Here is a 26,990-nt window from a genome sequence, read left to right on the forward strand (position 1 = left end):
TGTCATGTATATAGTATATATGCAGTAGTGTGCGGATAGTATATATCCAGCATTGCATATATAGTATACAGAATATTAAGGATTTATTTATAGTAAATATCCACTAGTGTGTGAATACTATGTATCCAGCATTGTATATATACAGTATATATTAAGGTTTTATATATAGTATATATCCAGTAGAGGGTGGATACTATGTATCCAGCATTGTATATATACAGTATATATTAAGGTTTTATATATAGTATATATCCAGTAGAGGGTGGATACTATGTATCCAGCATTGTATATATACAGTATATATTAAGGTTTTATATATAGTATATATCCAGTAGAGGGTGGATACTATGTATCCAGCATTGTATATATACAGTATATATTAAGGTTTTATATATAGTATATATCCAGTAGAGGGTGGATACTATGTATCCAGCATTGTATATATACAGTATATATTAAGGTTTTATATATAGTATATATCCAGTAGAGGGTGAATACTATGTATCCAGCATTGTATATATACAGTATATATTAAGGTTTTATATATAGTATATATCCAGTAGTGGGTGGATACTATGTATCCAGCATTGTATATATACAGTATATATTAAGGTTTTATATATAGTATATATCCAGTAGAGGGTGGGTACTATGTATCCAGCATTGTATATATACAGTATATATTAAGGTTTTATATATAGTATATATCCAGTAGAGGGTGGATACTATGTATCCAGCATTGTATATATACAGTATATATTAAGGTTTTATATATAGTATATATCCAGTAGAGGGTGGATACTATGTATCCAGCATTGTATATATACAGTATATATTAAGGTTTTATATATAGTATATATCCAGTAGTGGGTGGATACTATGTATCCAGCATTGTATATATACAGTATATATTAAGGTTTTATATATAGTATATATCCAGTAGTGGGTGGATACTATGTATCCAGCATTGTATATATACAGTATATATTAAGGTTTTATATATAGTATATATCCAGTAGAGGGTGGATACTATGTATCCAGCATTGTATATATACAGTATATATTAAGGTTTTATATATAGTATATATCCAGTAGAGGGTGGATACTATGTATCCAGCATTGTATATATACAGTATATATTAAGGTTTTATATATAGTATATATCCAGTAGAGGGTGAATACTATGTATCCAGCATTGTATATATACAGTATATATTATGGTTTCATATATATAGTATATATCCAGTAGTGGGTGGATAGTATGTATCCAGCATTGTATATATATATATATATATATATATATATATATATATATATATATATATATATTAGGCATTTATGTATAGTATATATCCAGTATTGTGCATATAGTATATATACATAGTTGTGTATATAATATATATCAGGGATTTATATATGGTATATATCCAGTGCTGTGTATATAGCATATATTAGGCATTTATATATGGTATATATCCAGTGCTGTGTATATAGCATATATTAGGCATTTATATATAGTATATAGCCAGTGTTGTATATAGCATTTATTAAGCATTTATATATAGTATATGTCCAGTGTCGTGTATATAATATACAGTATATAAGGGGTTTATATATCCAGGGGTGAGTATATAGTTTATATCAGATGTTTATATATAGTATATATCAAATAATGAGCGTACAGTATATTTAAAGAGTGTATTTATAGCATATATCCAGAATGGAGTATATAATATATATTAGGGGATTATATAAAGTATATAGCCAGTGGTGAATATATTTATTGTGGGTATATATATATATATATATATATATATATAGCATACATATCTGCTGCCAAGTAGAAACTGGTAATGATTAGATTTGGTTCTTGGGAGTTTTGATAAATCCATCCCAAAGCCTATAAAACCTGAACTTGGCATTGAACCCCATTGAAGTCTATTGGAGTTGATTCTTGGTTGTAGGTTCTGCCCCCTTTATAATTATAATATTATAAAGGAATAAGTATAGGAGTGTAATAATATCCCTTACTTAAAAAGAGCTAAAAGTAAGGAAACTCGCAGGCACTAAATCAAAAAATCCTTTAATTACCACGAAACACAAGCACATACTTACTTGCTTTTAAAATACATTTTATTAATGTCCCCAAAAGTAATCCAAGGTCAACCATGGCACCCAGCTCTATAAATACAACATTAATCCAATCACAATAACCCATCACTAACCTTCGACCAGCCCAGGCATCTAATGGGCAACAGCACAACAATGGGGTCATCACTCTGCCCCCCCCCCCCCCCCCCCCACCGTAAGCATGCTCGGTCTTGGTAATGACAAAATGAAAGTGTTTAGCATAATGTTTCTTTAGCTGGAATCATTTTCTTTGACTTCAGATGGGCTTTATTGATCTTCTTTTTTCCTTTTCATGTTTTTTTTTTTTATATATGCTTTTCTTTCCGGTCATTCCATTTTTCTTTTTAAAGTTGAACTCCAGAAAAAAAAAAAGACCCTTGCCATGGGGTCCCTCCGCCCAGCACATGCTCATGGTATTTCTAGGAGGATTGGAGTAGGAAGTATTATTCCATGATCCAGATAGCTTAAGTGCTGCCCTCTTCTCCCTGGTGCCCTGGGCATTGGGTGGTCATGGTGGCATCTTGTGCAATGCAGGGCATTGTGCATTGCACATAGAGGAGGTGAGCTTGCAATCACTGAGAGTGCCTAAGGCCAGCCATACATGGATCAAAATGTAGCTGGTTCAGTGGGGACCGGCCAAATTTTGATCCATGTATGGGCATGATGATTGTAAAGAAGTCAACCTACTGATAGACTTCTAATCAGTGGTTGGGAAGTCTCCCTGTTCAGACAAAGGCAAAGCGGGGGGATTTCCCCATCCATCTCAAATTTGTGGATGGGGGGAATCAAGTTAATTTTTTTCTTGTTTAACCTTCTGGATGGCTTGGATGGAGGAAGCCTGCTGGAGCCAAGAATAAGGTAAGTATTTTTTCTTGTAGACTTGAGCACTATAGGAATAAAACAGTAAAAATAGAAGAACCCATGCTAAGCTACTATGATTTTGTTTTTCAAGGGATAAAAGTGGTGTTTCATGTTGGCTCTACTCCAATCTGCTTCCTTCCCTTCCAGGGTTTGCCTTTCCTGACTGGGCCTATAAGCCGGAATCCAGCCCAGGTTCCAGACAGATCCAGCTCTGGCACTTCATTCTAGAGCTTCTCCAGAAAGAGGAGTACCATGATGTCATCGCCTGGCAGGGTGACTATGGAGAGTTTGTCATTAAGGACCCCGATGAGGTGGCGAGGCTGTGGGGCATCCGCAAGTGCAAGCCGCACATGAACTACGACAAGCTCAGCCGGGCACTAAGGTACTAAAACAGAACATAGAACACCTTGGAAAAGGCACTGCAAGAGCTTGTACACGTATTCAGGCTATATATGTTTCAGGTCGAGTAGTAGGTTGGAATAATAAAGAGTACCTGTCTGTTCACTGTCACAGGTGAAGCTTTAATCCAACAATGAAGGCTTCCATAGTAAAAATACCTGGTGCTGAGTAGAGAGTGGTAATGCTTAGATTGGGTTCTTGGGGTTTTTTACAAATCCAAATCACAGGTCTATATAATCCAAACTTGGCTTTGAACCCCATTGAAGTCTATTGGAGTTGATTCCTTGTTGTAAATTCTGCCCCCTTTATAATTATAATATTCTAAGGGAATATGTATAGGAGTGTAATAATATTCCTTACTTAAAAAGGACTAAAAGTAAGTAAACTCGCACACACTAAAAAAATAAAAGAAAAAATCCTTGCATTACCATGAAACACAAGCACATACATGTTTCAGGTCAAGTAGTAGGTTGGATTATTAAAGAGTATCTGTCTGTTAACTGTCCCAGTTGAAGCTTGAATCCAAGGATGAAGGCTTCCTTTATCTGACTCCCAGAAGAAGTGCTAGCCCTGGGGCAGAGTAAACCTCCAAAACACAGTGATGTACCTGTCCTGGAACTAGCACCACTTCCAGGGGAGGACTGGGCCAGGGGGCAGGGGGGCAATTGCCCCCTGGGCCGCTCTGATGCCCCATAAAAAGGCTGCACCGCTTCCGCTATAGACATGCCAAAAAGATTCCTGGTGAAGGGAAGTAAAAAGTCCCTGCCGCTGATCTACTGAGTGCGGGTTGAAGATGAGGACAGAGGGCAGATCTCTCCCTCCCCCCAGCATGGATGGTGTAAACTGTGTCTGAGCAGAGGCTGTTTTAAATCCCCACTGGAGACTCTCCTCCCCCCGGCCAGCCCCAACCAAGCTGTCCCAGCTCCCCCCAACTGCCCCCCTGCTGGCCAGGGCAGGAACCAGGATTCAGCCGGCGAGTAGAGACTAATGGAAGCAGAGCTTCAACCTAGAATGAGGGTCAGGAGGAGGGCAGGAAGAGGGAGAGTGGGAGCGGGGTCGAGTCGCTCCACCCTGGGCCTTTGGTTTGTACGTGCCCCCTGGGCTGAAAGTTGCCAGTCTGCCCCTGACCACTTCCAAGAATGGGCCATTGGCAGCCTCCAGAGATGCAAACAGAAACAAAAGCATAACACCACTGTTAAAAGGTCCAGATATGACTTTATTCCAATAAAAGTCATGGAAACAAGCCAAAGAGTAGCCAACGTGTTTCTTTGTCCCAGAAGAGCCCCCCTTCTTCGGGGCTAGAAAAAAACATCTCCACACAATTATATGGAGAAGCACAAGCAGATGCCGCTGCTGGTAGGGGATTAACTAGCAAGCACACTCCCTCCTAATCACTGGTTCTCCAGCTGTGCAGCGATGGCCATAGTTTGCCATTGGGGAGACTTTGCCTCTATTGCTTGACCCAAACACACTGGAAATCATATAAAAGCACCACGCCACTGTTAAAAGGTCCAGATACAATTTTATTGCAGTGAAAGTCAGGGAACAACCCAGTTAGTAGCTAATGCATTTTGGGGAGTCCACACTCCCCCTGCCCCCTTTATCAGGGCTAGAAAAAACATAAGGACATCTCCATATCAATACACTACTCATAGTACAATATTTCCTTCTCAGGTTCTCAGCTGAAACCCCTTTTAGCTAATATTTAATAGCCAATAATATTAAAATTAAAGTGTTACAGAACCCAGGACCCTGCATTTATATCTGATCTCTCACAGTACACCGAACATGGAAATGCAATAGTTGTAGTAAGTATAAACTACTGAATTCCTTTTCTCATCAGCAATTAGAGCAGTCTTGTGACTCCTATCAGTGCCTGGTTAAAGCTTGTAGGAGGAGTTTTCATTATTCGCTGATTGTCCTATGAGGCTGCATGACCCCTGACCTTCTGTCTGGACAGTGCTGATTGGCCCTGTGCTAATCACATGCACTGGAGCCAAACTGAGCATGTGCAGCTTGCCCTCTCCTGTACTATCAGGAGATGGATTGGGGGGACTGTGGAAGAAGGGGAGGATCACAGAAAACAGGAGCAAACAGACTTTTTACACAATGCAGAGGATTAACTTCTTAGGTTCCACACTGAGTATAATAAGCATGCTTTGCTGCATACACACTGATTTTACTGTTGTGGGATTAGTCATACTTTAATGTGAGATAACATTGAATAGATAATCAATATACAAGAACCTCAAAGCAAAAAGAGTTTTTTTAACCCAATTGATGAACTGTCTTTTATTATTCAGATTCTCTCATTTGTCTGATGTTCTTGTATATTGATTATCTATTCAATTTTATCTGACATTAGTTTTTATACATCCAATACTATTGAGTGTTGGGTATTTGGTTTCAACTTTGACTCAGAGAAGAGATTTTGTACAGATCCCGTGGTATTAATATAGAGATGTCCTAATGTTTTTTCTAGCCCTAATGAAGGGGGCTTTTTGGATCTCAGAAATGTGTTGGATACACTTTGAATTAACCCCTTTGACTTTTATTGGAGTAAAGTCATATCTAGACCTTTTAACACAGTGGTATGGTGCTTCAGCTTCCAGTTTTATGATTCAGAGTGGGTCAGGGTATGGCAGAGATATTTTTGGGCCAGGTAGTATAGGCAAAGTCTCCCTAATGGCAAATTATGGCAATTGTGGCAAAGCTGGAGAGCCGATGATTAGGAGGGAGTGTGGTTGGGAGCAGGGGCATATCTACCGCGAGGCAAACAAGGTGTTTGCCATGGGCGGCATTTTTCAGGGGAGCAGCTCCAGCCTCAGGCAGAAGGGTCGCTATGGGGGTGCGGACCGCACCTGGGTGACACCTGAGAGTGACACCAGGGGCAGCGGCGGACTGACCGTTCTGTGTCAGGGGAGCAAAGTGGAAGCAGGAGGTGGCAGTGGCTGCTGCCTCCGATCCTCGAAGTAGCTCACTTGGCAGAGCAGGTCAGAGTCCCGGGCTGTGATTGTGCCTCAGCAGCCTCGCTACTCACAGCTGGTAAAAATGGGGGCAACGGGCTGCGGGAAGCTGAGTCTGGTGTAGCTTTTTTTGTGGGGGGGTGAGTGGGAGAACCTCCTGGTGTAGTTGGGGGGATATGGTAGCCCACCCTCTCTCTCACCCCCTCCCTCTCTCACCTCCCTCATCCCCCCCTCTTTCTCTTTCTCTCTCAATTCCCCCTCTCTCTCTCCCCCTACCTATTTCCTTTCTCTCTCTCCCCCATTCTCTCTCCCTCACCTCTTTCCCCCTCCCTCTCTCTCACCCCCCCCATATTTCACCCCCTCCCTCTCTCACCTCCCTCACCCCCTGTTTCTCTCTCAACCCCCTCTCTCTCTCCCCCTACCTAATCCCTCTCTCACCCCCCTTACCTCTCCCCCACCTCTTTCCCCCTCCCTCTCTCTTTAACCCCCTATATTTCACCCCCTCTCTCTCACCCCCCCCCACCCCACTTCTCTCTCTCACCCCTCTCTCTCTCTCACCCCCCTCTCTCTCACACCTCCTCTCTCTCACCCCCACTCTTTAACCCCTCCTCTTTCTCAATCTCTATCTCTCTCTCACCCCCTCTCCCACCTCTGAAGAGGTGTTGCTAAGGAAGGGGTGGAGCCTAAAGAGGAAGAGTCAAAGTTTACAGATGAAGGGGATGGATCTTAAACAGGAAGGAGTGGGAAAAAATTAAATAGGGGGCACCCAATTTTAGTCTTGTCTAGGGCAGCACAAAACCAAAATACTCCACTGGTTGGTAGCCAATCCACTAGCAGCAGCATCTGTGTGTGTTTCTCCATATTATTGTATTAATATGAAGATATTTTTTGTAACCCTGAAGAAGTGGGTGTTTTTGGAGCCCCAAAACGCGTCGGCTACTTTTTGGATTGTTCCAATGACTTTTACTGGAATAAAGACATATCTGGACCTTTTTAACAGGTGGTGTGGTACTTCAGTTTCAATGCTTGTTACATTATACCACAAGCTAAGGAGACCGTGGAGATAACCTGGGGTGTAGGAGCCGCCTGCCCGAGAACCGGATTCATTATTTTAACATCAATACTTTAGAATAGCTATACCAATACAGTAACCATATAGGTCCCGCACCGTCTTTCCACTTTCCTCCACTGGGCATCATGGGGCAGTTAGTAGGGTAAAATCTTCCCAGTGGAGACAAAGACAGCAATAAAAGCTTTGCAGACAATCTAACCCTTAATTACTTTATCCATTACATAAGTGCCTTTAAAAAAAAAAAAATGTCCATATTGACCTATAGCAGTCAAGGCTACACTGACAAATTACTGTTACATAATAAAAGCCTGCATGTGATAGGTGGCTGCAGGCAGTGGGTTTTATTATTCCAGGCCCTGTGACAAATTTGAGCCAACGTTCTGCGGATGGTCTCGCTGTGTAAGTGACAGATCTAATGGGACTATCACTGTAACCGAGACATAAAGGCGTCAATATCTTGGCCAGCTTGTCCTTTAGTCAAAATGCTGCCAGGCAACCCTCGGGAGAGATACAAGGAGAGATATTGACACGAGGAAGAAACCAAGAGGAGCAGATTAACACACAATTATGGATTGCCTTCCACTCACTTAAACAGAATTAATGCATCATTAACTGTCCATGTAGTCGTTCCCAGAGTACTGTACCGGGGCTTATCAGAACACCAAGGGAAGATCTTAGAGGGCACTACTGACAAAAAATGTGTAAAGTAAGGTACATCCTTTTCCAGTCCTCCTGCAGTATTGTATAAGGGTGACAGCGTGTTTCACTATGCTATAGATCAGTGGTCTCCAAACTGTGGCCCAGGGGCCAGATGCGGCCCTTTGCTTGCTCTTATCCAGCCCTTGGGAACTATTCCTCCCATTGACATTAACAATGTCGCATAATTCCTCCCACTGACACCAACAGTGGGATGGGCACTTTTCCTCTCATTGACTTCAACGAGGGGGCACTATTCCTCTCAATGGGGCATTATTTCTCCCACTGACACCAATAATGGGTCCTTAGTTTTCTCTTGGACACCAATGATGGGGCACTATTCCTCCCACTGACACCAATGATGGGGCACTATTCCTTCCACTGACACCAATGATGGGTCTTTAGTCCTCTCTTGGACACCAATGATGGGGCGCATTCCTCCAACTGATACCAAAGATGAGGCACTATTCCTCCCACTGACTCCAACGATGGGGCACTATTCCTTCCACTGATACCAATGATGGGGCATTATTCCTCCCACTGACTCCAACAATGGGGCTCTATTCCTCCCACTGACACCAATGATGGGGCAGTATTCCTTTCACTGACACCAATGATGGGGCGCTATACCTCCAACTGATTCCAAAGGTGGGGCATTATTCTTACCACTGATACCAACGATGAGGCACTATTCCTCCCACTGACACCGGTGTTGGGGCACTATTCCTCCCACTGATACCAATGATGGGGCACTATTAGTCCCACTGATGCTAACGATGGGGCACTATTCCTCCCACTGACACCAGTGATGGGGCAACTTTGCCTCCCACTGATACCAATGATGTGGCACTATTCCTCTCACCGATACCAATGATGGGTCACTATTCCTCTCACTGACACCAGTGATGGGGCACTATTCCTCTCACTGACACCAGTGATGGGGCACTATTCCCCCCACTGATAACAACAATGGTGCACTATTTCTCTCTCTGATACCAATGATGGGGCACTATTCCTCCCACTGATACTAACGATGGGGCACTATTCCTCCCACTGACACCAGTGATGGGGCAACTTTGCCTCCCACTGATACCAATGATGGGGAACTATTCCTCTCACTGATACCAATGATGGGGCACTATTCCTCCCACTGATAACAACAATGGTGCACTCTCTCTCTGATACCAAGGATGGGTCACTATTCTTCCCACTTACACTAACGATGGGGCACTATTCCTCCCACTGACACCAGTGATGGGGCAACTTTGCCTCCCACTGATACCAATGATGTGGCACTATTCCTCTCACTGATACCAATGATGGGTCACTATTCCTCTCACTGACACCAGTGATGGGGCACTATTCCTCTCACTGACACCAGTGATGGGGCACTATTCCCCCCACTGATAACAACAATGGTGCACTATTACTCTCTCTGATACCAATGATGGGGCACTATTCCTCCCACTGATACTAACGATGGGGCACTATTCCTCCCACTGACACCAGTGATGGGGCAACTTTGCCTCCCACTGATACCAATGATGGGGAACTATTCCTCTCACTGATACCAATGATGGGGCACTATTCCTCCCACTGATAACAACAATGGTGCACTCTCTCTCTGATACCAAGGATGGGTCACTATTCTTCCCACTTACACTAACGATGGGGCACTATTCCTCCCACTGACACCAATGATGGGGCACTATTCCTCCCACTGACACCAACGATGGGGCATTGTTACAGACACCAGGACATTTTCTACTCCTGCTGGTCACCGTTCGGGCCCTCTAAAGTCTGAAGGATAATAGACTGGCCCTTTGTTTAGAAAGTTTGGACTTTGTGCAATACTATTATCTCTACCTATCTCTGTTTCCCCATAACAGCATGTTCAGACTGCTGCGTTACGGTAATGTTCACTAGAATGCAGGTTTTAGCACAAATTAACAAAATGCAAGTCAATTCTTGACTAGAAAAGCATTTCCCCTGCCAGCATACTGCAGAGAAGGGCCTTTGCTCTCTGTGTGGAAGCAGTGGTCTCTCTGCAGAGGTCCAAAATGTCTCCTCTACAATCACAGCTGAAGCTGCAAATGCACAATGCTGTAGGGGGCAATACACCTGGACTGCAACACATTAGAATGCCCATGCCATGCATTGTGATACACTACAAAGAAAAATACAAGGGGCCATTTTGGATGTATTGCCATGTGTTGGCAGCCCATTTACAATGTATAATCTGTGTGGCAACTCAGTCTTAGTCTGTAGGGTTCAATATTGAGTTGGCCCAACCTTTGCAGCTATAACAGCTTCAACTCTTCTAGGAAGGCTGTACACAAGGTTTAGGAGTGTGTCTATGGGAATGTTTGACCATTCTTCCAGAAGCACTTTTGTGAGGTCAGGCACTGATGTTGGACGTGAAGGCCTAGCTCGCAGTCTCCGCTCTAATTCATCCCAAAGGTGTTTCATCGGGTTGAGGTCAGAACTCTGTGCAGGCCAGTCAAGTTCCTTCATCCCAAACTTGCTCCTTCATGTCTTTATGGACCTTGCTTTGTGCACTGGTCCAAATCATTTGGTGGAGGGGGGATTACGGTGTGGGGTTGGTTTTCAGGGCTTGGGCTTGGCCCCTTAGTTCCAGTGAAGGGAACTCTAAGCCTGGGTTCACACTGATGTGATGGACTCAATGGAGCCGGTTCACACAACTCCGGGGCGGCCCCAGTCTGTATTGGAAAAGGGTCCTGTGCACCTTTGGTGTCGTTTCAGGTGCAAATTCAGGCAAAAATTCCGACCTGACCTAAATCAGTGAACAGGGACACACTTGTCCCCCTGCTGTGGCCCGCAGCCTCATCAGTGTGGACCCAGCCTTAATGCGTCAGCAAACAAGGACATTTTGGACTATTTCATGCTCCCAACTTTGTTTGGGGATGGCCCCTTCCTGTTCCAACATGACTGTGCACCAGTGCACAAAGCAAGGTCCATAAAGACATGGATGAGCGAGTTTGGAGTGGAGGAACTTGACTGGCCTGCAAAGAGTCCTGACCTCAACCCGATAGAAAACCTTTAGGATGAATTAGAGCGGAGACTGTGAGTCAGGCCTTTTTGTCCAACATCAGTACCTGACCTCACAAATGCACTTCTGGACGAATGGTCAAACATTCCCATAGACACACTCCTAAACCTTGTGGACAGCCTTCCCAGAAGAGTTGAAGCTGTTATAGCTGCAAAGGGTGGGCCAACTCAACCCTACGGACCAAGACTGGATGCCATTAAAGTTCATGTGTGTGTAAAGGCCGGCGTCCCAATACTTTTGGTAATATAGTGTATGTGGATGGGATTTTATCTCAGCAGTCAGTCATAAAGACTGTGGTCACTAGACTGAAAAACTACAGATCTATGTATATGAAAGCATATAAACATGTCACAGTTGCATCAAAAACAACTTAATGGTCAACATCACAATAAAATCTCAAAATATGTTTCAATCAGACAAAGCAGGCCTAAAAGCAAGCTGCTTTTGATAACCCACCGTGTGTTTGTAAACCAAAGATTATGTACATAGAGATTTAAAAAAACAGACATATAACATCAGTTTAAAAACGTAGAAATGCTAAAAAAATACAAATTAAAATGACCGAAAACCAGTGCAGTTTCCCTTTAAGGGAAGCAGCATCTATAGGCATACAAAAGGGGATGTAAGTCTTGCCTCTGTATATTATACGTCAGATTTAAATCTAAACAATCTACCTGGGAGTTCAGCTCAGCTTGGCGAGTCTGCGACATTCTTACATGGTTTGAGACCCGCCGGTCCCTGCGGAGAGTGTGGGTGAAACAAGGAGGGGAAACCTCATCCCTTGGCCGAAAAATCACTTTTGACATTTAATTTCAAAAATCTTTTCTTGCCTAACACATGGGTGATATGTTTGCCCTACCAATACAAGCCGGGCTCTCTGGAGAGGAGAGATGCCGGGTAGGGGTAGGTACGTCTGAGCGTATTGTATTACAAAAAAAATAAAATGTTCTTTTACAGTATGAAGTATAGGTGAGGATATCGGATTCATGATTTCATTGCATAGACCCCCTGTATATATTATACTTATTTATTCATCGTAACTGAATTTTAGGTTTGATAAACAGAACTTGGTTACCAAGATTAAATTTTAACTTAAAATTGAATTTACATTTTTAAGACATTTTGATTTGGCCTGTAAATCGAATTTAAATGGATTATACAATGGTCCACTAACACTGTCTACTGCTCTACTGACACCAACCTCTGCTCTGCTGATATCGTCCACTGCTATACTGATATCAACCTCTGTTATAGTGACATTGTCCACTGCCATACTGATACCAACCTCTGTTATAGTGACATTGTCCACTGCCATACTGATACCAACCTCTGCTCTTCTGACATTTTCCACTGCCATACTGATACCAACCTCTGTTATAGTGACATCGTTCACTTCCATACTGATACCAACCTCTGCTCTACGGACATCATCCACTGCCTTACTGATACCAACTTCTGCTCTTCTGAGATTGTCTACTGCCATACTGATACCAACCTCTGTTATTGTAACATTGTCTACTGCCATACTGATACCAACTTCTGTTATAGTGACATCATCCACTGCCATACTGATACCAACTTCTGTTATAGTGACATCATCCACTGTCATACTGATACCAACCTCTGTTATAGTGACATCGTTCACTGCCATACTGATACCAACCTCTGCTCTACGGACATCATCCACTGCCATACTGATACCAACTTCTGCTCTTCTGAGATTGTCTACTGCCATACTGATACCAACTTCTGTTATAGTGACATCATCCACTGCCATACTGATACCAACCTCTGTTATAGTGACATCGTTCACTGCCATACTGATACCAACCTCTGTTATAGTGACATCATCCACTGTCATACTGATACCAACCTCTGTTATAGTGGCATCATCCACTGTCATACTGATACCAACCTCTGTTATAGTGGCATCGTTCACTGCCATACTGATACCAACCTCTGTTATAGTGACATCATCCACTTTCATACTGATACCAACTTCTGTTATAGTGACATCGTTCACTGCCATACTGATACCAACCTCTGTTATAGTAACATCATCCACTGTCATACTGATACCAACCTCTGTTATAGTGACATCGTTCACTGCCATACTGATACCAACCTCTGCTCTTCTGACATTGTCCACTGCCATACTGATACCAACCTCTGCTCTACTGACACTATCGACTGCCATACTGATACCAACCTCTGGTATAGTGACATCGTTCACTGCCATACTGATACCAACCTCTGTTATAGTGACATCGTTCACTGCCATACTGATACCAAGCTCTGCTCCACTAACACTGTCCACTGCTCTAATGACACCAACCTCTGCTCTACTGACATCATCCACTGCCATACTGATACCAACCTCTGCTCTACTGACATTGCCCACTGCCATACTGATACCAACCTCTGCTCTACTGACATCATCCACTGCCATACTGATACCAACCTCTGCTCTACTGACACAGTCGACTGCTCTTCTCATTTAAAAGCATGTGTGTTTGTGCATTGGGGTTCATACCCTAATGCAATAGGCTGCGCACACCAATGCTGCAGCCGCCATGCTCTGCATTGCAATGCATCATTTCTAGCATTCCTTCCAGAGTTTAACACATGACGCCACCTGTCAAACTCTCCTATGTAAGTGGATGGGGCTGTACTGTGACTCGCAGTTGCAGTACATTCTCGAAAATGCAAAAAAAAAAAAAAAATTCCAGACATCAGGGGGCAGCAGTATCATCTCCTTTTTGTCTGCAAACCTCCTTTTACCTTTGAGGCTTGGTTCACACCATCCATGTGTCCGGCCCCCTAATCTACATCCAGGGCGCCGGATGCATAGATTCCAATGGGTTTTTTTTTTTTTTTAAGCACCTGATTAGAACCAGAGGCTCTAATAGGCTTCAGAAAAGGGTGGGCTCGGGGCGCAGAGCACTGTGCCCTGAGCCCACCCAGTTGTGTGACAATAGTGAATGAATATTCGCTATTGTCACATGGATCCTCCTCCTGGCCAATCAGGAAGTGGGTCCTGAGACCCGTTTCCTGATAGGCCGAAAGGAGAAGCCATGGCATTGGCCGTGGAGGAGGAGGAGGGAGGAGACAGGAAATGCAGGAGATTGAGGGGGAAGCCGCCACTGCCACCGATGATGCTGTTGCCTGCCCGCCTGCCCTACACATGTCCAGGGTGAGTGAGCCGGCGACAGGGGGGTATGGTGTTCGGGCTGGTATGGTCCAGGGGGGGTATGGTGTGGTCCGTCTGCCCCCCCCCCCCCCTCCGGCCCATGGAGCACCAGCCGCCACTGCTGCAGATACAACTTATGTAGGAGGAATTGATTCATCTCTGTGTATCAGTCCCTTCACTGAGTAAATGGAAGAGTTTACAACCACTTTAAAAACACTCCACCACCGTTTTCCACTACTTCCAGTGTAAAAGGAACCAAAGAGTGTTGTAGACGCTCATTAGAAATCTCTCCCGGTTTCGCAACGAATTAGCGCAACTTACAACAGATTCATGTTGCTGTGGGTAAGGCGTTCATGAATCTGTTGCAGAATTCCTTTCGGACAGAATTTTACATTACACCAACATGGAAGAGGTCTTATTTACTTCCACTTTTCTTATCTCTGATGTGGTTGTATTTTTATTTTTTTTTTGTAATGAATTTATCACAGCCTTAGCATAAGACTATAAAAGTTGTAAATAGCGAGAAAACTGTTCTATTGGTTCCATGACTTTCTAATACGGCCATTGTGCCAGAAAGTGTTGTAAATGTTTTATTGAATTGCTCTTATTGCGTTATGTTACTCATGTAAGGTCAAAGCATGGAATGATAGCATTAATTATACAGCCAGGATTAAAAAAAAAAAAAAGAGACACATCTAGCTCAACTAGTACTAGTCAACTAGTTCAACCTCTTGCTGTCCATGTACAGCAGAGCTAGAGTGTAAAAGGAAGAAGTAGCACAGGAAGCAAATCAGTATATATGCTGACAAGGAGCATGCTGATAGGAGGAGAAAGCAGAGTGACAGAGAGATGAGCTCATCACTGTCCAGCAACAGGCTGGGGACGGGTCCGGGATGACCTGGGCTCAGAGGAATTGACTTGGAAGATGTTAGCTATCAGATTTATTGCTTCACGACCACCCTATAGCAGTTTTATTGCTACAGGGTGGCCACTGTGCGCAGGATCATGTGTATATATATACGTGATTCTGCACTTACGGGTAGCGGGTACAAATGCACACCGTCTCGCTCCCGCCTTGATTATACACAATAGGAGCCAATCTGCAGGTACCATGGATTCCATGTCCTCTGGCTCCCGGCGATCGTTTGGTACACAGGCAGAACGACGGTCTGCCTATGTAAACAAGGAAGATTGCCGTTCTGTCGGGAGGGAAGGCATGCAAAACATGGACATGGATCCATGCCTTCCCCTAGTAAACGCACCTCCCACAGTACACAGGTCCCACTGTGCTTGTTTTTTATGTTTGAAGAGAAGCGGGAACCCAGCAAGCTGAGCTAGAACAACTAAAATGCTGAAATGGCCATAAAGAGACACTACAAGTCAGGGGCTGACTGGCAACTTTCGGCCCAGAGGGCAAGTACAATACCGTATACCGGAGGTCCATGGTGCAGCGACTCAGCCCCCCTCCCACTCTCTCTCTTCCTGGTCTCCTCCTGACCCCTATTCCAAGCTAAAGCTCCGCTCCAGGTACTCTCTACCCACCGGCCCAATCTGGGTTCCTGACCTGGCCAGCAGGGGGCGGTTGGGGGGAGCTAAGACAGCTTGGTTGGGGCTGGCCGGGGTAGAGTTTCCAGTGGGACATGGAACCGGCCTCTGCTCAGACACAGTGTACACCATCCATGCTGGGGGGGCTGCGCTCTGTCCTTGTCTTCATCCCGCACTCAGTAGGTCAGCAGTGGGGACCTTTTATTTCTCTTCACCAGGAATCATTTAGGCATGTCTGTGGCAGAAGTGGTGCAGCCTTTTTTACAGGGCATCGGAGTGGCTCAGGGGGCAATTGCCTCCCTGCCCCCTAGCCCAGTCCTCCCCTGCTGCAAGTGAGCTAATATGCCATAACTGGAGTCTCTTAGAGATGTGAGATGGCAATGGGTGACCACAAGATTCCTTCCATAGCTGAAATAGTTGGGCAGACCCTTATTGCACCTAATTACCAAACGTTGACCTCAGATAGTTGCAGTGTTTCCATTGTTAACAGTAATGTGTCATACATTCAGATTTATTATAGGTTATTGACTAGCCTCTTTTTGCCGCAGGTACTACTACAACAAGAGAATTCTGCACAAAACGAAAGGAAAACGTTTCACCTACAAGTTTAACTTTAGTAAAGTCGTATTGGTGAACTATCCCCTGCTGGACATGGCAAACTCCTCACTGCTGCTGGGGCAGAACCCTTTCCCTGGTGCCCATGCTCATGACCCCTTCACTCCTGAGGTAAGAGGCACAATATGGCCAATGGCACTAACACCCGCGTGAGTCCAGTGTATGCCCAGCCAATGTTTTTTTTACCTTTTATCGTTAGATAAATGGAGGAAGGATTAGAACTTTGTGGGTACCCATTTATAAATGCCTCTTCCAGCACTGGAAGTCTTCATCCCCTACCTATCCATACAAAAATGGTGGGACCAAAACATTGAGTGGGAGGAAGATATTCTAGATCAGGGATCCTTAAACTACGGCCCTCCAGCTGTTGTGGAACAACACATCCCATGAGGCATTGTAAAACTCTGACATTCACAGACATGACTAGGCATGATGGGAATTGTAGTTCTTGAACAACTGGAGGGCCGTAGTTTGAAGACCCCTGTTCTAGATAAAGAGACACAGAAGCCCTTCTCCGAATTAAGCTCCCATACAATATTCCCCAGTCTGAGTCACATACGTATATCCGATTAGCCAGGTTCTTAAAGATTAACCCTCTTCGAACAATTAAAATTAGTGATGGGCCAGACACCCCCCTGTTTGGTTCGCACCAGAACATCTTTAACAGGGAAAAAGTTTGAGCGAACATGCAAACTCTATTCAAGACTATGGGACACGAACATGAAAAATCAAAAGTCCTCATTTTAAAGGCTTATATGGAAGTTATTGCCATAAAAAGTATATGGGTACCCGGGTACTGTGTATATATATATATATATATATATATATATATATATCAATGCAAAAAAAAAATGGGATCAGTGAGGTGACACAGATGTGTGGTATACACCAACACTTCAGTGGCACCACTACACTGTGTTACACAAGAATCACAGCACTACACTACATTGACAGCACTACACTGTGTTACACAAAAATCAGCCCTACACTACACTGCACTAACTGCATTAAACTGACTGAAAGCACAATCCACTAATTACCTGCCTAATCTCCACTCCTAACACACTACACAGGGCCGCTGTGTAAGCACCCTTATATAGTGTGGGGCATGGACATATCCCCTGAGCCATGATTGGCTAAAGGCACCCTGCCTTTGGCCAAACGTGGGTAGATATGGGTTTCCTTCAGGGGATCTAGTTTCTTCCCACAGTCAATCTAAAAACATATGTCCACTGGTGTCTACTTCAATTTGAGCTATAATCTGTGATTGACCCTGGCCAGGAGAGTAGACTGTAAGCTCTTCAAAGGCAGTGAGTGGCTCTATGAACTTTGTGAGGCACTGAAGAATTAGAAATGACCTTACTAGTAGGGTGCATGCAAGGAACTAAGCTTCAGTTTAGCATCTTTAAACCCTGGTGAGGGCATTGGATCTTAGACTCAAGTGGTAAGTGGGGCCTCAAACTTTCAAAATAACTGCCAACATTTCCAAAAAAGGTTTTAAAAAAACGAGATGTGTGCAACTTTGGTGTTGCCCGGTAGGAGATTCCATGGGACAGGAAGAGTATGGGACAAAATAGGAGGACGGCCTTTCAGAAAGAGAACGTTTGCTTCAAGTTTATTAAGCCCTAACACTGCCTGCTATGACCAGGTCCTGATGGTTAGCAGAATATCTGGAATTTGACCCATGAGGGCTGAAGCGTAATGCCTCGTACACACGCATCGATAGTTGGCTGTGTATTGTCGGCCAACGTCCGATCGGCCGATTTTCGGCTTGTTAGTATGTTAGTATTTTCGTCAGTCAGTACAGATTTCGGCAGACAAAAATCTGATGAGCAAGACTGGGCATGCTCAGAGAAGAAAAAACACACGGAAAGTAAACCAGCACATGACATCACTTCTGAAGTTGGTTTTTGTTGGCCGAGAAAATTCGTATGCAGTCTAGAGCACATTTCAACCAACACAACAACACTGGACAAAAGACGGCCGAACGGTCGGCCGATAATCGTTGCGTGTGTACGAGGCATTAGGCTTGCAGGGACTTTATCTCAACTTTATGAGAGATAAGTCTAAGTCATTCTTACTCAATCAGGGTTCCTTCAAAGGTTGCTAGGGGTTCCTTGGGCAATGAGCGATTTCTGCCTCTCAGATAAGTAACCACTGACACCAGTGATCTGTTCGCTATCGGTATAGGGATTCTTAATACTGACTACAAATGTAAGAATCATTCTTCCTTTATACCATTACACTAATGTACCATGAGTTGTAGATATAACAATTATTAACAAGGGTTTCCTGAGCTCAAACACTATTTCAAGAATTCCTCCATGTTAAAATATTGAGAATGGCTGCCTTAGATCTAGGTCCTTTATAAACTCAAGGAACACGATGTTGGCATTTTGACTGTAATCTAAAGCCCCGTACATACGAGTGGAAATTCGTCCGGGAAATTTCGTCCGAAGACCGATCTGCCGATTTTCGGATTGTTAGTATGATGCTCTAGACAACCGACTCTGATTTTTTCGGCTGAAAAAATCCTGATGTGCAGGCTATATAATTTTTGTCCACCGTCAAAACACGTCCGATTTTCGTCTCATTAATACAGATTTCGATGGGGAAAAATCTTATGAGCAAGACTAGGCATGCTCAGAGATGAAAGAACACAAAGCAACCCAACACATGACATCACTTCTGAAGTAGAATTCTGTCGTGCGGGAAAATTTGTGTGCAGCCTAGAGCACATTCCAACCAACAGACACCACTCTGGATAAAAGACGGACGACCGGTCGGCGGAAATTCGTTGCGTGTGTACGAGGCTTAAGTTTACACACTTTGGTGGACATGGCAGGTTCACTTCAACAGTTAATGGCCAATATGGCCGTATAATAAGACCCTGTCAACTGCTTATGGTCAACTTGAGAGCAAAGCTAATGTTCAGGAGAATGCAGTGTGCCAGATGGTTAAACCTTTTTTGAAGAACTTTTCCATATAACCAATTTAGACACTGATAGATTGGATATCTGTTTTGTAGGCTCTACAGTCCCTTTTCTCCACATCTAGTCGCCCACCACTTTTGGATCGTCCCCTTTCTGCACCAGACACGGAAAAATTGTGCCTAGAAGCTGCTTTCCCTTTCTTGGGATCAGGTAAGTCTTAAACAAGCTTTAAAAACCTTTAATGTCTCTTCTGACCTTGTGTATGAAAAAGCAACCAATGAAATTCCCCCCTTCTTTGCATTAGCAGAGCATTACTTGGCAACAATTCAGATTCAAGCTGACATTTTCTAGAAACATTAAGGGCCCATTCACACCCAAGCTTTCTTAGTGTCTTAATGCACACATGTTAATGCATGTTGTTTAAGGCAGCCAATCCATTATGAATGGACTGTCAACGTAACACAATGGGTGAAAAAATGTACATGTCCCTTTGTTAAAAGTGGAATGCATGCTATTTGCGTTGTAGCGCTGTGCAGTGCAATGGCCTCTATCCTACAATGCATTAGGGTGCCATTCACACTGAATGGCATCCCAAGGCACCGCACATAGGTGTGTTGTCGTGCATTGACGACGCGTTTTGCCACAGCACACAAGTAGCAATCGACCTTGAATCTTAAACCTGATTGGTTGAACTTCTTACCTAACATCGAGCAAAGAAGTGACTTAAAGTGTACATCTGAGGGTTATCTTGGGCGTAACCAGGGCTTTTTTTTCTCAGAGAATAGGTGCAGGAACTCCACCTTTTAAGTTACTTTGTGTCTCCGCCCCCTACCCACCTCTGAGCACTAACCCTTGGTTCCACCCCTTCCATCCTCCGAGCACTGACCCTTGGTTCCACTCCCTATCCAGCTTCCAGTACAGCCATTTTTAGAGAATATAGAGCCAAGTTTAATTTTGTATTGGAATGTATAGAATTAGGTTATGATAACAAGAAAAGCAATAAAATAGATCCAGCAGCAATAGACACCCCCCCCCCAACCGGAAGCAATAGACCCCCCCAGAAGCAGCAAAAGATCTCCCAGCAGCCAGCATCAATAGACTCTCTAGCAGCCAGCAACAGTAGACCCCTCCCTAAACAATAGATTCCTTCTAGCAATAATTAGCCCTCAGTATCAAAAGATCCTCCACCAGCAACAATAGATTGCCATGCAAAAATAGATCCCCTCCAGCAACAATAGATCTCCCAGCAGCCAGCATCAGTAGATCCTCCAGCACACATCGGAGGTGCCGGAACTGCGTTCCCCCGCGTTCCCGCTGAAAAAAAGCCCTGGGCGTTGTTGCAGAGTGCGATCACTGGGTGCAGCGGAGTCCATTCAGATCAGACATTGTGGAGTAACAGGAACTGGCTTCTTTATTGGAACATAACACAGAAATCAAAGATGTCACCTCATTGTAATAAGAACAACAGAACAGGAAGAGATAACCAACAAGTTCAGTACAGTGTACAGGAAATTACAACACATCATAGAAATGCATAGCATATCACTGAGTATTAGCGACATATAGTGTCCTATTTGTGAACTGCAGTTAATCTGCTAAACTGAAAGCTGTTGTATCTCCAACAGGCGTAATACAGTTGGGGGTCAAGTGAAGACTATGGTTCTCAGCCATTTTGGGACCACACATTGGCATACTATAAAAACAAATAGTATTAAAAAATGACAGATTTCTCTTGACTGGAGATAGAGGAGTCAAAGTGTACCGGTCATCACTTTGAGATTAAACAATGTCCTGCACATATGGCTAACCTCATCATCTGATGAGGTTAGCCATACATCAATGCTAGCCAACATCAATTCTAGTTGCCTGGCTCTCATTGCCATTGCCAAATAGTATTGTAGCACCAGAGAAAGAGAAGGTGGAGAGCATGTCCATCCAGAGAGCAATTACATTCCACCACACAAACATACAAAAATGTTGATGGAAAAAAAACAATCATATCCATTTCAGATGTAATAAAGTATACCTACAGTCAATACTTTTTTCCTTAGTTTTGGCTAAAGCAAGAACCTCTGCCAGGTCTTTTTTGCTGTCTGTGCACCCACTGGGGAAATTTAACCAATTTGTCCTGGTTTCTTTTCGAGGGGGGGGGGGGGATCTAAAATGTGTAGTCGTCACCGAAAAAGTAGTAGAGGGGGCATCTTTTAATGGGGCACTTATTCCAGTGACAACTGCTGAAGTTTCCTACATTTTTGGGGAAATTTCCATTTTCTGTTTGCCTCTGGATGCAGGAAGGGCAGGTAAATCTCTCAGCTGGGGAAACAGCCATTGAAAACTCAAAGGTTTTAACCCTTCCCCTACTTTGTAAACCCCCCCCCCAAAAAAAAAAAAAGATTTGGTGGAAGTTACACTTACTGGGTTCTGCTTTAACATTGGTCAAATTTTACCAAAAAAAAATTTGAGGTCAGTTGGAGTTAATTCACTAGGCTAATTTATTTTACCCTTTGTCTTCTCCAGGTTCTGGTTACACTAAGCCTCCCACCTTGTTGCCCCCATACAACCGTAACTCACCATTTCCTGAGTATCCATGGGGATTTAACCCCTACCTCTCCAGTTCTTTTCCCCTTAGCGGCTCCAAGCTGCCTACCTCCCTCTATCCGCCACATTTCTACCCCAGCTCACTGTCCCAGCTTCCTCCCCCCATCTCTCTGATCCCTGGCGAGTCCATGGACAGGTCGGCCAACCTCCTTCCAGGAGTGCCAAGGCTCTGCACCAGCCTCACTTCTCAACCTATACCCCGAAGCGGAGACCTGGCAGGTGCCGGAGTAGCAAGAAGAGACAGAGCCGACCCACCCGAAGGAAAACAGGAACCAGAATCTGACTCAGACTTGGAAATTACAGACGTGAGTGACTGTAGTTCAGAGGCGGACGGGTGTGCGTACAGCCCTCCATGCCCCGGGTCATCTATTGGAAGAGGTCAGACAGAGGAGGAACGACTGAAACCAGCAACCGCCTCCAAAACCCCGCCAGAGAAAACAGCTGCTCCAAACAGCTAGGCCTGGAGGGGTCAGGCTGCACAGAAACTATATATAAATGTACAAATATATATAATTATATAACTATATGGATATATAGGGGGATAACAGTGTGTTTTGCAACCTCTTCATCCCAATAGACACTTGTAAAGGAATACGCCAATGCTGCAAAGCCACCACTTGGCAGCCATTTTGTGTATAGATCAGTTTGACCAAGCCATGAAATGTAGCGTTTGGTTGCTACTGAATCTGTTGGCTGCATTTCAAGAACAAAATGGCCTCAGGGTGTCCGAATAAAGAGTCATGTGTCCAAGGTTCATAGCAGTTCGCTCTTCCTTTCATCTTTGTAGAGCTCCTTATTCCGTGTCAAACATTATAAATTTGGTGAATTGCTTTATTTCATGAAGACCAGATGAAGCCTTGTGGCAACTGATGTATGAGGAGTGGAACAAAACAGAAACTATTACTCATTGAAACAAAAAAAAAATCGATAAAATGACCGTCTGGTTGGCACTCTGCTTGTTGATTGCCGTGTGGAAGAAATTGCCCCTATTTAGGTGGAGTCCTGCTTTGTGGTAGAGCTGCTGAGGTCCAGTCATCAGGCCCAACTAATGCTCCTTGACTGATGGACAGGAGATCCCAGTCCAGAGCCTCATACCCACTTTTTCTTGGCCCATTACATCCAGTCAGGTTGATAAAAGGCAACACAAGGGCTGATGGGAGCGTTTTTTTTTAATGCAATGGACCTTTCTGCAACATCATAAGCTGGGCCTCCTTCCACAAAACTCTATTCTCCTCCACTCTAAGCTATCGGTGAAAAAGCACTGGGGCTTAACAGCATCTATCTAGCTAGAGCCCATGACTCTTGACTCAAACCATCTGTGTCCAGGCTTGGTCAGAGGGGCCAATTGCATTTATCCACTTGTATATGCAGTTACATGTGATCATCTCCAGCCATTAATTTGCACCCAATAAACTCCTGTGCCCCTAGACCTCAAGCCTGTAGACTTTATACTATCACTTAGTTTCACTAGGTTTTATATAAACTTTTTATAATGTGGAATAGTTTGTGGGCACTAGTGAGGAAAAAATTGTCTCATGCATCTCTTGGCACTCACCAGACATATGCACATATTACATGCAACCTTCAGGGGGTGGGTGCAGTGCCGGGATACGTGGATCTTCTTTGAGCTACAGACACAAGTGACAGGCATTGCTGCAGCTCAACAGTGTTGTGGCAAGGATCACTTCCCAAATAAAATCTCCCTTGTGTGGTAGTGGGTAGGTAGGTAGATGAAAGTTTTATACTTTAACATAAGTCTCCTTTGCAGCAGCATTCAGCCTCTCTGTGTAGCCCACTGTACCCATTGAGATTCTCCTTGTTAAGTGTCTAACCCAACCGTTTTCAAGAGGAACCCATAAAATAAATTTCAGGTCTCAGAGAATCCCTGCTAACAAAAACTCATTTGGGGGGTCAGTGGAAAGAATGCTCTTACATTGGGGTATGGGAAGAAGAATGCCAACCTTACAGTTAGCTAAAAATATTATTGGTGTCTTGCCGTTGGCTTTACCAAGTGGTGTTTGCACAGGCACCATCAGATGGGAGGTCAATCAAGGAACTTCTAACAACCTCTGGAGGAGCCATTGGGTTCCACAGAACACTGGTTGAGAATGATTGCTCTAGCTCTTTAGTCTCCAAACTGTGGCTCGGGGGGCCAGATGCGGCCCTTTGCTTGCCTTTATCCAGCCCTTGGGGCACTAATCCTCTCACTGATACAATATACTATTCTGTCTATTGACACCAACAATGGGGCATTATTCCTCCCACCGACACCAACAATGGGGCACTATTCCTCCCACTGACACAAACAATGGGGCACTATTCCTCCCACTGACACCAACAATGGGGAACTATTCCTCCCACTGACACCAACAATGGGGCACTATTCGTCCTACGGACATCAACGACGAGGCACTATTCCTCCTACGGACATCAACAATGGGGCACCATTTCCTCCCACTGATACCAAATGTGGTGATGTTTTCTCCCACTGATGCCAGGAAAATTTAGACTCCCGCTGGCCACAGTCTGGCCCCCCTAAAGTCTGAAGGACAATAAACTGGCCCATTTTTAAAAAATTTCGAGACCAATGCTCTAACCTATAGATATAAGGAAAAGAAGAGCGAACTGCTAAGATATCATGGTCACGCAGCTATTCGAACACCCTGGTAAGTGAAGCGGAGTCAGCCATTTTATTCTTGAAATGCAGCTTACAGACTTACTTTAAAGTCCAGCTCCCTTCCCACACATACTCACCTGCACTTCACTCCCCCATCAATTTATTCAGTGCCAGGAGACAGAGGAATACCCAGTTTTTGGCGTATGGGAGAGCATGTAACATAGCTGATGCTTGCTGATTGGCCATCAGGCACCCAGCGCCATCATGTGATCAGGCACCCAGCGCTATCACATGTGGTGGGAAAGGAGTCTCTACCTACATGTGTCAGTAACATGCATCAACACGTTACATGCATTGCAGTGCCATTCATTTATAATAGCACCCCAATGCATTTGTGGTGTAAAACAAGGGTTATGCCCATTTTTTGTCATATCGTTGTCAGCCCATTAATTTCAATGGGTTGTCCTTATGCTCTGCAAACATGTAAATGTGCCCTCAGGCTTATACAGGGCTTTTTCTTCTCACTCCCAGCATAGGGGAGCAATTTAAGATGCTGAGGGTCTGGTTTTAAAGTGAACCTGTTGTAGCCCTCCATGACCAAAGCACAGGTACAGGTTCACCTTAAAGACTGCATTTCAAAAGACCCTTTCAGGATGGAAATGGCCATTGCTAACCCCCTTTAAAAAGTGCAAGCTCCCCTGCTGTCATACTTACCCCACCTGCGCTCTTATCTGTCACCAACCAGAAACAAATGCAAGTCCAGAATTCTGACTTTACTGCCTACTTGCTGAATTTGTTCTTTGTCCATTTTCATTATGGTACACAGAGCTGCTGTCATGGCTATGCAGCCTTTCCGGTCACTAGTAATGGCTTATATCAAATGCACATTGAATACCAGTTACTAAAAAAGGTTGATCACCTTCCCGTTTGTTAACCTCAACAAAATGGCTGCTAACTTAAGTTTTATACAACTTGTATAATCTTAGGGACCATGATAGAATGCCATCATACAGTTGTGGGACTAACTATAGAGGCCAATGATGATAAACGGAATTCAGCCACCCATAGTACCAAATTTCAGTTTGAAGGTCAGCAATAGGTGAATTCTGGATGGGTGCTCTGAGTTACTGCACTTTGCTCGTTGGTCTCGTAACTTAATATACCCACTGAGGATAAAAAAAAAATATGATCAACACAAACCAGCATTAAGATTGACCTGAAGGGTTGCTCCAGCTTTATCTTAATTCCAACTAATTAATCTCTTATGCCTCGTACACACGCAACGATTATCGGCCGACCGATCGTCCGACTTTTGTCCAGAGTGGTGTTTTGTTGGTTGGAATGTGCCTAGACTGCACACTAATTTTCTCGGCCAACAAAAATCTACTTCTGAAGTGATGTCATGTGTTGGTTTACTTTCCGTGTGTTTTTTCTTCTCTGAGCATGCCCAGTCTTGCTCATCAGATTTTTGTCTGCCGAAATCTGTACTGACTGACGGAAAATCGGCCATTGTGTTGTTGGCCAACAAAAATTTTATAGCCTGCACACCAGATTTTTTTCAGCCGAAAAGTCGGAGTCGGTTTTCGGAAGCATCATACTAACAAGTCGAAAAACTGCCGATCGGACGTTGGCCGAAAATTCCCGGCCAATAATCGATGCGTGTGTACGGGGCATTAGAACAGGTGTAGGTTGACTTTGATGAGCATCAGAGGTCATAGTCCATAAAGTTTTCTTTTTTAGAGTATCAGAAGAATGGAGGTGCCACAACAACTGGATAAGTCCAGTATGGGTATCTAATAAATACATTATAAAGCCAATGTGTGGCTGTCACTTTGATGTCCAACTGATACCAAGTCCGCTCTCTCCTCATAAGATCAGTACACATTTGTATTTATTGTTAGTATACAGTACAAGCCCTGATGAAGGGAGATATGTGAACCCCTGAAATGCATTAGATTTATATAGTTACATTTCGTTGTTATGGTTACATTATATTTATATAAAAAACCCCAACGACCATTCCTCACACGGGGCACCAAAAAAAAAGAAAAAACCCAAACCGGATCCAATTGTTGTGGCACTCTAATTTTTCCAAGTCTCTACAGACTTGATTAGGGACTCCTTGGGATACCCCTGTTGACAAAGAGCTGCCTCCAAAAAAGTTTAGAAATTGGACTACCTGTCCCAGTTCACTCATTGTAGGTCGGAGAGGGAGTACTGTGTGTACAAGCCCTCCCTGCCTTGGGTCTCCTATCGGAAGAGGCCAGACAGAGGAGGAACGACTGAAACCTCCAAAGC

At 43.9% G+C, this 26,990-nt stretch overlaps 1 protein-coding gene across 1 annotated transcript in view; it reads left to right on the forward strand.

Annotated features, from left to right (window-relative positions):
* Window positions 1–23,307, forward strand: part of ERFL (ETS repressor factor like) — a 124,432-nt gene extending 101,125 nt beyond the window's left edge. Inside the window, exons 3-6 of the mRNA XM_082273115.1 lie at window positions 3,139–3,373; window positions 16,478–16,655; window positions 19,573–19,687; window positions 21,995–23,307. Coding sequence (XP_082129241.1) covers window positions 3,139–3,373; window positions 16,478–16,655; window positions 19,573–19,687; window positions 21,995–22,533 — 1,067 coding nt within the window. The 3' untranslated portion in view covers window positions 22,534–23,307. The remainder of the gene's footprint in view (window positions 1–3,138; window positions 3,374–16,477; window positions 16,656–19,572; window positions 19,688–21,994) is intronic.
* The last annotated feature ends 3,683 nt before the right edge of the window (window positions 23,308–26,990 follow it).

Source organism: Pelophylax lessonae (genome assembly GCF_965119305.1).
Source record: "Pelophylax lessonae genome assembly, chromosome: 12".
Taxonomy (NCBI): Eukaryota; Metazoa; Chordata; class Amphibia; order Anura; family Ranidae; genus Pelophylax; species Pelophylax lessonae.